Source organism: Sorex araneus, chromosome 9 (genome assembly GCF_027595985.1).
Source record: "Sorex araneus isolate mSorAra2 chromosome 9, mSorAra2.pri, whole genome shotgun sequence".
Taxonomy (NCBI): domain Eukaryota; kingdom Metazoa; phylum Chordata; class Mammalia; order Eulipotyphla; family Soricidae; genus Sorex; species Sorex araneus.
Window position 1 is genome coordinate 64,484,214 of NC_073310.1, and position 12,757 is coordinate 64,496,970.

General features: G+C 64.3%; 1 protein-coding gene across 5 annotated transcripts; it reads left to right on the forward strand.

Moving 5' to 3' along the window:
* Window positions 1–883: 883 nt before the first annotated feature.
* Window positions 884–12,358, forward strand: SEPHS1 (selenophosphate synthetase 1). 5 transcript variants are annotated; one of them, XM_055147294.1, is made up of 9 exons: window positions 884–1,016; window positions 2,718–2,972; window positions 5,320–5,423; window positions 5,903–6,010; window positions 6,505–6,659; window positions 7,757–7,847; window positions 8,418–8,517; window positions 9,611–9,823; window positions 10,520–12,358. In XM_055147294.1, the coding sequence occupies exons 2-9, from the start codon at window positions 2,780–2,782 to the stop codon at window positions 10,732–10,734; spliced, it is 1,179 nt and encodes a 392-aa protein (XP_055003269.1). In that variant the 5' UTR covers window positions 884–1,016; window positions 2,718–2,779; the 3' UTR covers window positions 10,735–12,358. The 5 variants fall into 5 exon arrangements, with proteins under 5 accessions (XP_055003269.1, XP_055003271.1, XP_055003272.1 ...); XM_055147296.1 differs by lacking the exon at window positions 884–1,016 and adding an exon at window positions 1,450–1,591; XM_055147297.1 differs by lacking the exon at window positions 884–1,016 and adding an exon at window positions 1,742–2,209 and having other exon boundaries at window positions 6,538–6,659.
* The last annotated feature ends 399 nt before the right edge of the window (window positions 12,359–12,757 follow it).

The following is a 12,757-nucleotide window of genomic DNA, read 5'->3' on the forward strand; positions in this document are numbered from 1 at the left end:
TCACAAGGCAGAAATACATCATTAATTGGGGTATGTTATGTGTTTTATGTTACGTGTTATATAACATGTTATATGTTGGGACATGGCTTGTCTCAACTGTTAGGGGGTCCCTCCCCTGCGGCATTCAGGGATTCCAACCCGTATGGGGGCTGCAAGTCCAGGGCCAGAGAGGTTGTCCAGAGGGCTGAGTGGGTGCAGGAGACCCAGGTCTAACCCCGGCATCACGCGGCCCCAGAACCCCACGCGGGGAATCGCCACCGAGAGCGCCCGGGTCTCTGTAGCCAAAAAACAGTAAGGACAAAATTAATTAAAAAGAGTGAAAACAAGCCAAAGCTCAGCGTGTGCCCTAAGAGCCCAGCCGGGTGTGCTCTCCGCGGCGCGCGGGGCTGCCGGGGTCCCCCTCGCCCGCACCCCTGGGGGGCCCCAGAGGCTTTCCCGCCCGCACCCCCCCCCCCGGCATCTCCGGGGACGCCCCCAGCCCGCGCCTCGGCGCTTCCCGCCCTGGGCACGGGCAGCCGCGCGCGCGGGGGTCTGCGCCCCGGACCCCCGGCCCGGGACACGTGCCGGGCGGACAATGCGGCTGGGGGGGGCCGGGACCCTGCCAGGAACTTGGCCGCGGCGCGGGCGCGTCCCGCGGGCTTCGGGGGGCTGGGGGGCCGCGCCGCCGAACAATAGCAAGCAGCCGGGGTGGGTGCGGGGCCCCGGGGTGCCGGCGAGGCGGACGGGTCGGTGCGGGGGCCGCGGCGCAGCCGGGCCGCGAGGCCCCCCGCGCCGCACCCCGCGTCCCGCGGCCGCCCGCCCCCCGCGCCCCGGCCCGGCGGCGCCCGGCGCGGCCCCTTTAAGGCGGGCGCGGCCCGAGCGGGCCCGAGCGCGCGCGCCCCCCGCGGCGCCCCCGGGGCCCTCCCGCCCGCCGCCTTCGCGTTCCGGCGACGCTTAAGGGCGCCCGGCCGCGCGCTGCATTGTGGGAGCGGCCGGGCCCCGCGCTCGGGAGGAGGCGGAGGGCGCCGCGCGCACCGGTAAGCGCGGGCCGCGGGCTTAAAGGGGCGGCGGGGCGGGCGGCGGGACCCCTCGGGGCCGGCCCGGGGCGCGGCGCGGCGGCGGCGGCGGGCGCGGGGCCCGCGCCGGGCGGGCTGCCGGGGCCGCTTTAAAAGAGAAGCGCCGCCCGCGCGCCCCTCGGCCGCCGCCGCGCCCGGGCGGGGGCGCGGGCACGCACGGGTTAACCGGGCCCGCGGCCCCCGCGTGCGCCCCCCGCGCCCCCGCCCGGGCGCCCCTTTGTCCCCCGGCGGCCGCGGGGCGCGGGCGGGGGGCGCCGCCACCCCCCGGCTGCGCGGGGCGCGGGGGAGGACGGGGGCGCCGGGGGGGGGGGCCGGGCGGGCGGGGGGCGGGGGGCGGCGGGCCCGGCGCATTGTGCGTCCCGGGGGGCGGGCGGGCGGGCGCGCCGGGAGTCATGCCGGTGGGGGGGCCGAGCGCGTCTCCCCCCGCCCCTGCGCCCCGGGCGGTTGGCGGCCGCGGGTCCGGGCCGGCGGGGGGTGCCCCTTCCCGAGCCCCCGCCCCGGCCCCTGGGGAATGCGGAGACGCCGGTCGGGCTAAGGTGCAACTTTTTCCCCTTTCCCCTCTCCCCCCTCTGATCGAAGTTGGGGAAGGTGTGAGCTGATATGAAGGAAGTGAGCCGCCCCCCCCCCCCCCGCTTTCCCCTTGGCCTGCGGGTCGGAGATAGGGAGAGAAACAGGCGGGGTGCCTCGGGGGTCCCGTCCCCCTCCGCTTGGAGTTTTCCCAGCGTGGCCGCGTGCTTTGCGGACCCCTCCCCAGCCTGTTCTGCACAGGTGGTTCGCCTGGAAGTTGGGGGGGGGTTTGCCCCTGGTCCCAGGCGCGGTTCCTTCCCGGGGCGGGTGGCGGAAGGGGTCGCGCGCCCTCCAGGCCGGGCCCGGAGCCCTGCGTGTCCCCGGCGGGAACTGCGCATGGGAACCAGGCTCTTAGTCATGAACTTGACTGAAACTGGCCCTGAATGCGGCGGGAGGTGTGCGGTGCTCAGGGGCCGCCGCGTGCCCCGTGCAGCGTGGCGCTGGAGGTGGGTAACCCCTCGGAGCACCTGTGAGGTCTCGGGTCCAAGGGGAATAGCACCTGGCTTGAGAGGCGCGGTCCAGAGACTGCTGGCGGGGCGCGCTGCTGGCCGGTGGGGATGTAGCCTTGTGCCTGGTCTGAGTCCCGCGTGAGTAAGGAGCAGCCTGCCGGTTTGGGTGGGATGTTTGCTTTCTAGGAAACCTCGCCGCCTTCCCGCCGCGGCGGTCCCCCTGGGTAGAGCGCAGGTGCTGAGCGGCTGTGGGGTGTCGGAAAGCCGAGTTCCGGGGGGGCTTCCTATCAGGGTGGGTGGCGCCGCGGCCTTCAGCGGCTCGGAGGGAAAAGTTTTTCCTTCCTGAGTGGGTTTGACCTTTCTGAAGGTTTTGTCGCTGTTGCGTCCCCGCAGTTTCTAGCTGGGGGTGTTTGTTGTGTAGACGAGATGAGCAAGATACGGAGGTTTTCCTGAGGGCCGGGTGTTGGGGTTCCTAGGAGAGTCTCGGGCTTTGTGTTCCAGAGGGCACTGTGAGAGCCAGCTGGGGCTGGGGGCTGGGCAGTGTCCCCCACCCCCGGGTGTGGCAGCCCCAGTCCAGCCTCCCCTTCCTGGCAGATGCCAGGGAAAATCCTTTTAACTGTGTCTGTCTTTGTTTGGGCGCTGCCAGGGGGTCCGTGAAGAACCCAGCCAGCTCGGAGAGGGCGGGGAGGCGGCCTGCGCCCCAGAACCATGTCTACACGGGAGTCCTTTAACCCCGAAAGTTACGAATTGGACAAGAGCTTCCGGCTGACCCGGTTCACGGAACTCAAGGGTACAGGCTGCAAAGTGCCCCAGGACGTGCTGCAGAAGCTTCTGGAGTCTCTGCAGGAGAACCACTTCCAGGAAGATGAGCAGTTCTTGGGCGCCGTTATGCCCAGGCTCGGTAGGTATTACCTCATCTGCTCGGAAACCCCAACCCCATGTATATATAAATAAGGCCCAAAGCAGGTCCTGGTGCACCCAGACTGTTGTCCCTGAGAAGCATTGGAAGCGCAGTCATCGTTGCGTTCTCTCCTTCTGCCTCGTTCGGGGGCTCATTGTGACGCACCGGGAGGCCGGAGCCCTAGTGCGGTGGGAGGGCACTTGCCTGGCACACAGCCGGCTTACAGAGGGCCCCTGAGCCCAGCGGGGAGATCGGCGAGCACAGAGCCAGAAGTAAGCCCCGAGCGCCACCAGGTGTGACAGAGTCTGCCGTTGGCGCCTGTCACACCAGAAGCTGCGCTAGAGCAATGATCTCCTCGGCCGAGAATCCCACCGACCCTCCCCGCTGCCTCTCCTAAAGCTCCGTCGCACCCTCGTCCTGGGCCAGGAGAGCAGTGGCAGACAGGGCGCCCTGTCCCCAAAGCCAGAGCTCCTCAGGAGAGGCCTGTGCCTCAGCCAGCCTCGGCGCCTGGCGTCTCTGGGTGGGGACCCCCAACCTCGCAGCTGAGGGATCGTGGGGAAGGCCTGGTGGGCGTCCCATGCTGCCCGCCCCTCCTGCAGTCACTCTGGTTTTGCCTATTTTGGGGTCACACCTGGCAGTGCTCAGGACTTACTCAGGGGGAGGTGTTGGGGACCAGCGGGGGTGCTGGGGGCTGAACCCAGGGTGGCTGCATGCAAGGCAAAGTGTCCTACCTGCTGTGGCCTCGGCCCTCACGTGCGCTGGTCTGGCCTGGTCCAGCATTCCGATCTGTAAAATGGGTTAATACTGTCTGTCATTGCCGCTTCCTAGGAAACGTGTCTCCGGTGTCTGTACGCACAAGGCCACGTATTTGTTTCTGTGTTCCGTGTCCCCGTGAAAATGACTGTGCCGTGGTCTGAAGTGTAAAGTGCTGTCAGCTGTAGGGTTGGTTTGTTTGTTGGTTTTTTGCTTTTTGGGTCACACCCGGCATTGCACAGGGTTTACTCCTGGCTCATGCACTCAGGAGTTAGTTACTCCTGCGGTGCTCGGGGGACCCCATAGGGGATGCTGGGAATTGAACCTGGGTTGGCAGCGTGCAAGGCTAACGCCCTCCCCACTGTGCTGTCGCTCCAGCCCCGGCTGAAGGGTTCTTCGGTGTACCTGAGTTTCTTAGATGTTCCTTTATCAGGAAGTGCCTTTGACCCAGGCCCGTGGCAGGCTGACCCTCAGGCTGTGGACACGGGGAGTGAGCCCGCCGGGTAGAGCCGTGGTGTCCGGAGGGCAGAGGCGTGAGCTGACTTTGCGAGTCTGGGCGTACTGCAGCGAGACAGCAGGAGACGGGTAAACTGAGCCAGCCTGCCCCGGCTGCCCCGTAGACTCGGAATATTGGCGCATGCAGTTCATTGAGAACGTTGCTAACGGGGCCCAAGCCACAGGACAGCCCGCCCGGATTTAACTCCTGGCACCCCGTAGGGTCCCCCCACACCGCCAGGGTGCAGTGCCGGGAGTTACCTCCAAGCATCGCCGGGTGTGGCCCCAAACCTTTTTCTACACAAAGTTTAAGACACCACACTTGAGGTGGTGGTGCTAAGTGAAGTCTGCTGAGACCCTTCCAGGCTGCCAAGGTCCCCTGCTGGGCGGGACAAGGCCCGGGGAGGCCTCTGGGTTCCATCCCCAGCGTGCAGGAAGACGGGCCCCTTCTGATGCGGGCGGTAAGTATGTATGACAGCCCACAGAGGAAGAGCCTTATTCCAAGTGGTCACTCAAATCAGAAACACTTGAGGCAGCATTCCAGAGGGGTTTGCGCCGCTTCCAGGAACTGGAGCTGGGAGGGAGCTTTGGAAAGCGCGGGCTGTCTCCCTCCCTCCCACAGGAGTGGTTGGACTCCTCCAAGGGTCCCGGGGCTAGGGTCCCGCTGGGGGAGGCGAGGCGCTATCCCCGGTGGCCTGACATGGTTTCTGAAGACTCTGCACACAGTGCTCTCTGGCGAAGTGGGGTCCGTGGGCACAGGCCTGGGGAGCTTCCCTCTTGGCCCTTTCGAGCGTCTCTGCATCGTCTGTTCTTCGGAGGTTTTTGTTTGGGGGACCCGGTGGGGTGCCGGGGAGTGGACCCCGGTCAGCCGGGTGCAGGGCTGGCGCCCCCCGCGCTGTGCCCCCTCTGGCCCCTCTGGGGGATTCTTAGACTTGCGGCTTGCAGTGTGAGCCTTGGCTGCTGTTCGAGTTTCTCGGGGGGGGGGGCACTGCGGGGGGGCGGGGCGAAGCCGTGGGGTCCCGCGGGTGCCTTGCGCACGCCCATCCCGGGCCCCCTCGGCTCCCCTCCTGCGGCTGACGCGGCACCTCGCTCTCCGCAGGCATCGGCATGGACACGTGCGTCATCCCCCTGCGGCACGGCGGCCTGTCCCTGGTGCAGACCACCGACTACATCTACCCCATCGTCGACGACCCCTACATGATGGTGAGTGACGGCCGCGGCGCTGCCTGTCCAGGCGCCGGGCTGTGTGGTGGCGGCCGAGCTGCTGGCAGGACGTGGCCCGGGTGGGCGTGCCCACCCTGCACGTGTGTGGCCCTCGCTGCCAGCCGGGCCCCTGCGGAGCTCCTGGCCAGCGCCCGTCCCCCCGAGCCCGCACCCAGGCCCGTGTCTCGCGCTCCCCCAGCTCTGCTGGCCACGCCCGGTGGGGGACAGAGGTGCTTCCCCTGTCCTGGGGGGCCGCCCCCAGTGGTGCTTAGACAGCCCTTGGCGGCACCACTCGAGGGCCCAGGCGGGCCGGTCAGCACAAGGCGAGCGCCTGGGCTGGACGGTCGCCTGGCCCGGGCCCCGGGTCCCGAAGTGCCGCCCGCTCCGCGGGGCAGAACCCGGGCAGCCTGTGCCCAGGGAAGGGAGCGAGTCCCCTGCTCTGTCCCCGCCGCCCGACCCTGCTGTCCCGCTTCCTCCAGGGCAGGATCGCCTGCGCCAACGTCCTCAGCGACCTCTACGCCATGGGGGTGACCGAGTGTGACAACATGCTGATGCTCCTGGGGGTCAGCAACAAGATGACGGACAGGGTGAGGCCCGGGCCGCGGGGCTCGCAGCGGCTAGTCGCTTCCTGAGCGTGGGCTGTGCCCGGCGCTACCTGGCCTGGCGGCCACAGCCCCGCCCTTGCTTTGGTGTCTCTCGGGGAGAGTGACCCTTTCCGCACTCCTGCCCACCCGGGATGTGCTTGTGTGGGGGACACAGCAGCCGGGGGGGGGCTTCGCTGTTGTCCCTGAGTAGCCCAGTGGGCGGGTCTGGCCCGGCTGGGTTGGAGTTGGCTGGGTTCCAGTTATCTTGACGGGGGGGCAGGAGGGGCCGTTGGGGTTTGGGACCACGGCCCGCAGTGCTCGGGACCATGTGGGATGCTGGGGCTCAAGCCTGGGCCGGCAGCGTGCAAGGCAAACGCGCTCCCCGCTGCGCTGTGGCCCCGCCCCGGTGGGACGGTCCTGGTGTGGCATTCTGGCGGGCTCTTCTGGGTTCTGAGCTGAATGATGTGACTCTGCATTTTTGTCCTCTTGCACCCTAGGAGAGGGATAAAGTGATACCCCTAATTATACAGGGCTTCAAAGACGCGGCCGAGGAGGCAGGGACGTCCGTGACGGGCGGCCAGACCGTGCTGAACCCCTGGATTGTCCTGGGCGGAGTGGCCACCACGGTCTGCCAACCCAACGAATTCATCATGTGAGTCTGTCTCCAAGGGCCGGAGAGGTGGCTCAGTGGGCAGTGCTCCACTGCGGAGGCCTGGGTTCTGCTCTAGCACCTCCCGGTTCCCCTTAGCCGGGAGTGTCCCTCCACCAAACACATTGCACAGGCGCACTTGCAGCCCTCAGACATGTGTTCTGGTGCTTTCGTGGGCCCGTGGCCAGCACGATGCTGACCTGCCACCTGCCGGACACCCTCCTGGCTTCGTGTTTGAGACTCAGCCTGGCTGGGGCCCAGGGACGGCGTGTGCGGCCGCCTTGGTTCCGTCACAGCAGAACAAAACATCTATTTTTAAAGTTTGTCCTGTTTTTAAAATTTGTCGATTTATTTTTGTGTGTTTGGGTCACACTGGTGGTGTTCAGGATGGCTCCCGGCTTTGTGCTCAGGGTCACTCCTGGCAGGCTCTTGTGGGGGCGCTGGGCAGGCAGGCCGACCGGGCTCCTGTCACTCACCTCGCCGCCTGCGCCAGTACCTGGCGGTGCTCCCTTTGTTGGGCCGTGCTCCACCCCACCCAGCGCCCAGCCGCCCAGAAACAGCGCCAGGCGGACCCGCCTTCTCCTTGTCCCCGCCCCTGGCGCGCATGGGGAGCCCGGCCCTGTGCCTGGCTTGGCCCTTCCCCGTCAGCTCCCGTGTTCTCCCGTCTGGGCTTCTGCCCCCGAGCCTGTCCTGCCTGGGTCCCCAGGCCGTGTCCCGGGCGTGTGCAGGGTGGACTCTCAGGGCTGTCTGCGGCTGCCGCCCTGCCCTGCCCTGCCCTGCCCTGCGTCTGCGAGACTCGCCGTCCCCTCGGGCACCTGTGTCTGCCTGGTGGCCAGTGCCAGGCGCCTGCTCTGGGTGTGGCGGGCCCAGTGGGGGCTCGAAGGTGGTCGGCACCTTTCCGGTGGGGGGGTCTTCTCCCGAGTGCCTCCCCTGCAGCCGGAGCGAGCCCTGCAGCCACGTGCCCCCGCAGCCCCCTCTGTGGAGTGAGGCGGGCACCTTCACAGGGCGGGCTTCACGGACGCTGCCCTGAGCCGGGGCGCGGGTGGCGCTCCTGGGCTGTGGCGGCCGTGTCTGCCCCCGGTGACGCTTCTCTCCCGCAGGCCAGACAACGCCGTGCCGGGGGACGTGCTCGTGCTGACCAAGCCCCTGGGCACGCAGGTGGCCGTGGCCGTGCATCAGTGGCTGGACATTGTGAGTGATCCCGCGGGGGGGGGGGGGGGGGCTCTCTGTGCCCGTCACAGCTGCAGGGTCTGCTCCTGACGCGGGAGCTCGGGACGTGCTCAGGGTGGGGCCAGGGCGCTCGGTGGCTGTCTCCTGCACCTGCCGGGCGCCGGGATTGCACCCCAGCACCACAGAACAGCCGGTCGGCGAGCACGGTGCCCTTCCAGGGAGGAGAGTGCGTAGTTTTGTAGTTTTGGGGCCACACCCAGCTGTGCTTCGTCCCTGAGCACCCCCGGGTGTGGCCCCAAAACTCAACAAAGAGGGGCCGGAGCGATAGCACAGCGGGTAGGGCGTTTGCCTTGCACGCGGCCGACCCGGGTTCCATCCCCGGCATCCCATATGGTCCTCCAAGCACTGCCAGGGGTAATTCCTGAGTGCAAAAGCCAGGAGTAACCCCTGAGCATCGCTGGGTGTGACCCAAAAAGCAAAAAAAAAAAAAAAAACACTCAACAAAGAAACTAACATGAGACTCCCCGGCGGGTGACCCTGTCTCTGGCTCAGCATAGAGGTTAACTCCCCCCCCCCATTTCTTCCGGTCAGCCCGAGAAGTGGAATAAAATCAAGCTGGTGGTCACGCAGGAAGATGTGGAGCTGGCGTACCAAGAGGCCATGATGAACATGGCCAGGCTCAACAGGACAGGTACGGGACGCCGGGCGGGTCCCCTCCCGCGGGTGCCGGTGAGCCCCGAGCAGTGTCGTCCCCCTGCTTGCTTGTGCATTTTTTCCCAAAACCTTTTCTGTGGTTGGCTGGTTGTTTAGTTTTTTGGGATTTTTTTTTTCTTTTTGGGTCACACCCAGCGATGCTCAGGGGTTACTCCTGGCTCTGCACTCAGGAATTACCCCTGGCAGTGCTTGGGGGACCATATGGGATGCCGGGGATCGAACCCGGGTCGGCTGCGTGCAAGGCGGCCTACAACGCTACACACTGTGCTATCGCTCCGGTCCCCTGGTTGTTTAGTTTTATTCATGTTACAAGTGATAGGTTTTCGTGCACTTCACACGCGTGGGGAGCCTGGTTTCTCCCATTGAGCACCATAACCCCCCCTTCGTGTTATATAATCCTGCTACATGTGTTTTTTTGCGGGGGTCACACCCAGCAATGCACAGGGGTTACTCCTGGCTCTGCACTCAGGAATCACCCCTGGCGGTGCTCAGGGGACCATATGGGATGCTGGGAATCAAGCCCGGGTTGGCCACATGCAAGGCAAACACCCTCCCCGCTGTGCTGTCGCTCCAGCCCCTGCGTGTGATTTTTAATGACATCGTGCACCAGGGATGTGTGTGGTTCTTTCTTTCTCCTGCACTTGAACAGTCCTTTTTGCTGGGGGGCTGCATTCAGAAGTGCTCAGGACTCCTGGCTCTGTGCTCAGGGATCATTCCTGGTGGGGCTCGGGCGACTGTTACGGGACATTGAGTCCAATGCCCAGCCTTCCATGCCGTCTCTCCAGCCCGGACAGTTCGTTTCGAAATCATTGGAAAGTTTCTGGGGCTGGAGCAATCCAGTGCCGCGGGGTCGGTGCTTGTGCCAGGCCGCCTTCGCTCCCGGGCGCTGAGCCCCGACTGGTCCTCTGACCTCGAGGCTTTGGCGGGCAGCAGGGAACCGGGGTTGCCGTGGTCGCTGGGTGGTGCGGGCAGGCCGTGAGCCGTGGCCCGCCTGTCCACGTGCAGGGACCCTGCAGAGACCTGGTGGTCTCGGCCCCCGGCCCCACAGTGATGCGCCCCTGTCCCTGCAGCCGCAGGCCTCATGCACACGTTCAACGCCCACGCGGCCACGGACATCACAGGCTTCGGCATCCTGGGCCACGCGCAGAACCTGGCCAGGCAGCAGCGCAACGAGGTGTCCTTTGTCATCCACAACCTGCCCGTGCTGGCCAAGATGGCGGCCGTGAGCAAGGCCTGCGGCAACATGTTTGGCCTCATGCACGGCACCTGCCCCGAGACCTCAGGTACACTCGAGGGGGTGCTCGTGAGCATGGCAGTGCGTGTGGTGTGTGCCTGCTCGTGGGTGGTGTGGGTGCGAGGCCCTGCCCTGTGGGGCCGACGTGGGCTCGTAGAAGCAGCGTTGGAAGGGGAGCCGTGTGTGTGGGTGACATTGGACAGGCTGTGGCTTCCCCCGGGAATACATGTCTGAAATCACCGACGAGTGACAGGGAGCAGCAGGCCTCGAGTGCCCGTTTCCCTGACCCTCTCCCCTTTACTGTCCCAGACCCCCACTTCATCTTCCTGTGTGTGATCCACGCCCGGCCGCGCTCAGGCCTCACTCCTGGCTCTGTGCTCAGGAATTACTCCCGGGGACCAGCGCCACCACTTGCCTTGCATGTGGCCAAGCCCAATTTCATCCCCGGCACCCCTTATATGGTCCCCTGAGCACCGCCGCGCGTACCACCACCCCCTTGCCAGGCTGGAGAGAGCCCGGCCATCTGCGCTTCGCACGCAGGAGACCCAGTGTGACCCCGGCCCGCTGCCTGCGTTCCCCAGCCTGTGGTGGGAAGGGGGGTACAGCGTTCCCACGGTATTAGGGCTCGCCAGCAGGTGGCGCTGTGCCCGTCCTGTGTTCTGCCCTGGGCTTCACCGTCAGCCGGGCACGCGGTGGGGGGTGTCGGGTGTGGGGGCCGCGGCTGACTGTCTCTCCCGCCCCCCAGGAGGGCTCCTGATCTGCCTCCCGCGCGAGCAGGCCGCCCGGTTCTGTGCGGAGATCAAGTCGCCCAAGTACGGGGAGGGCCACCAGGCCTGGATCATCGGCATCGTGGAGAAGGGCAACCGCACGGCCCGCATCATAGACAAGCCTCGCATCATCGAGGTCGCCCCCCAGGTGGCCACGCAGAACGTCAACCCCACGCCCGGCGCCGCCTCCTAATCGGGACCCGCGTCTCGCTCAGTTTGGTTTCTCGGTAGATGGTTTCCTCGCGTCACTTCAGTTCCAGACTCCGAGCAGCAGCAGCAGCAGCAGCAGCCGCCCCTCCTCGTGCCCGCCGGGCCCGGCGCGGGGAGGAAGCAGTGGCAGGATAGAGTCCATGGCCTTTTTCCCTTTTCCTTTTTTCCTGTTACATTACCTGAAGCTGTGCCCGTCCCGCGGCGGCTTCTGAGTTGGGAATGATATTATTATCCAATACTGTTGATTCATTTTGAATCTTTAGACTCTTACTCTTGCCACACAGGCGCTTCCGAACGGTGCTTCCCCGCAGCACAGACACTTGGTCCCCCCGTGCCCCCCGGCCCCGTCTCCACCCGGTGTATTTATCACTGTCAGCGTCCGGACAGGACTCTGGGCAGGGCCGTGGCCGGCGGTGCCAGGCAGCTCAGTAGCCCACAGGAAGGCTGCACGGTGCCTTCCCGGCTCTGGTGCGTACGCCCCGTCCGTCCATCCGTCCATCGTCGTCGTCTCCCAAGGGCCGCTCACTGCTCAGTGACCAGTGCTCCACTCTGCATGGGAAGCACCTTGAAGACAGGAAAAAAAGTCATTTCTCACTTTGTAGCCTTCCTGATAACTCACAGTAATACCATTAACCGTTGTCTTTATTGGTGGCAAAAAAAAAAAAAGATACTTTTTGCAACTGTAATTAGATGTTCTATAGTACAAGGCATTGCCTTGCGGTGTCCTGTATAATTCTCATTCACAATTCAAGATAATTACTCAATAATTTTTAATGTAATCGATGATAAGGACTGTCCAATGGATGGTAGTGTTAAAAATGCCTTTTATATTTTGTATAGTGATTTGCAGGCCTTTTTTTTCCCCCCTTCAAATCAGTTGCCGTTTAGCCTGATTCTTAACCCCCTTTTTTTTTTTTTTTTTTTTGGTTCTTTACGCCGTAATTTTTGTGCACGCTTCTATGATCTGTGTTTAAAAGAAAAAACAAAACAAAACAAAACCCTACAACCACACTGCATCGCCAGCAGCCTGAACTGAAACTTGTTATTCGAATAAATATTTAATTTTTTTTAATGCTCTTGTATAATCAGATGCCCCTTTTAGTATTATTTTAGAAGTGTGGGGAGGGTTTTGGCTAAAATACAATTTATTGGGGGAGAAACTAGATTTTAGTTTTATAAAACTTTTAAGTCTTTCATGGGACCTATATTTTCTTGAATTAAATTTTGTAGTTCTAGCGCAAGTAGGCACTGTCCACAGGTGTGTACTGTCACCGCACGGACGCGTCCTTCCTCGCCACCGTGGAGCAGCTCCTCGGCGTTAAGCACAAGCCTGTCCCGTGGCCCGGGCCCGCCGTGGCCCCCGCCCCGCCACTCACCAAAGGAAGCGGCCCCTGGAGACGTGCCCGGGGGGCGGCTCTGGCTGGCCTCCCGCCAGACCCAGCACCGCCTCGTCCACGTGGAACTGAAACTCAAGCCATAGGCCAGAGCACGGCGCCCCGAGCCACACGCACGGACACTTGTAGCAACTGAGCCGGCCGCCGGCCCTCCAGCGACATGCAGTGGTCTGCAAAATAAAATGTGTTGGAACCCTCTGAGTAAGGAACGGACAGGAAGCTCTGGTGTGTTTGTTCAGTGTGGCGGAGGGGCGGCGGTGGGCTGCCCGCGTGGGCGGGGCTGTGGAGGGAAGGCGGGTCCACGTGCGGGTCCCCAGGGCTGCTTTCTTAGGGGCAGGCGTGGGAGCTGAGACTTGTTTGTAAGAGGCCCTTCCCCAGCAATTGCGGTTTTCTGTGGGTTGACATCTGGTCCCAGCAGGCCGAGAAACCCCAGTGAGTATCTTGAAAGTCCCCTGAGTCGGGTGACTCGGACTGTAGTTCCTGGCAGAGTCAGATGTAGGAGTTGGGCTTTTTGGTTTGTGTTTGGGGCCTGTACCTGGTGCTCAGTGCTGATCCCTGGCTCTGCACGGAGGGATCACTTGGAGGGGGCACCATTAGGGATACGGGACGGAC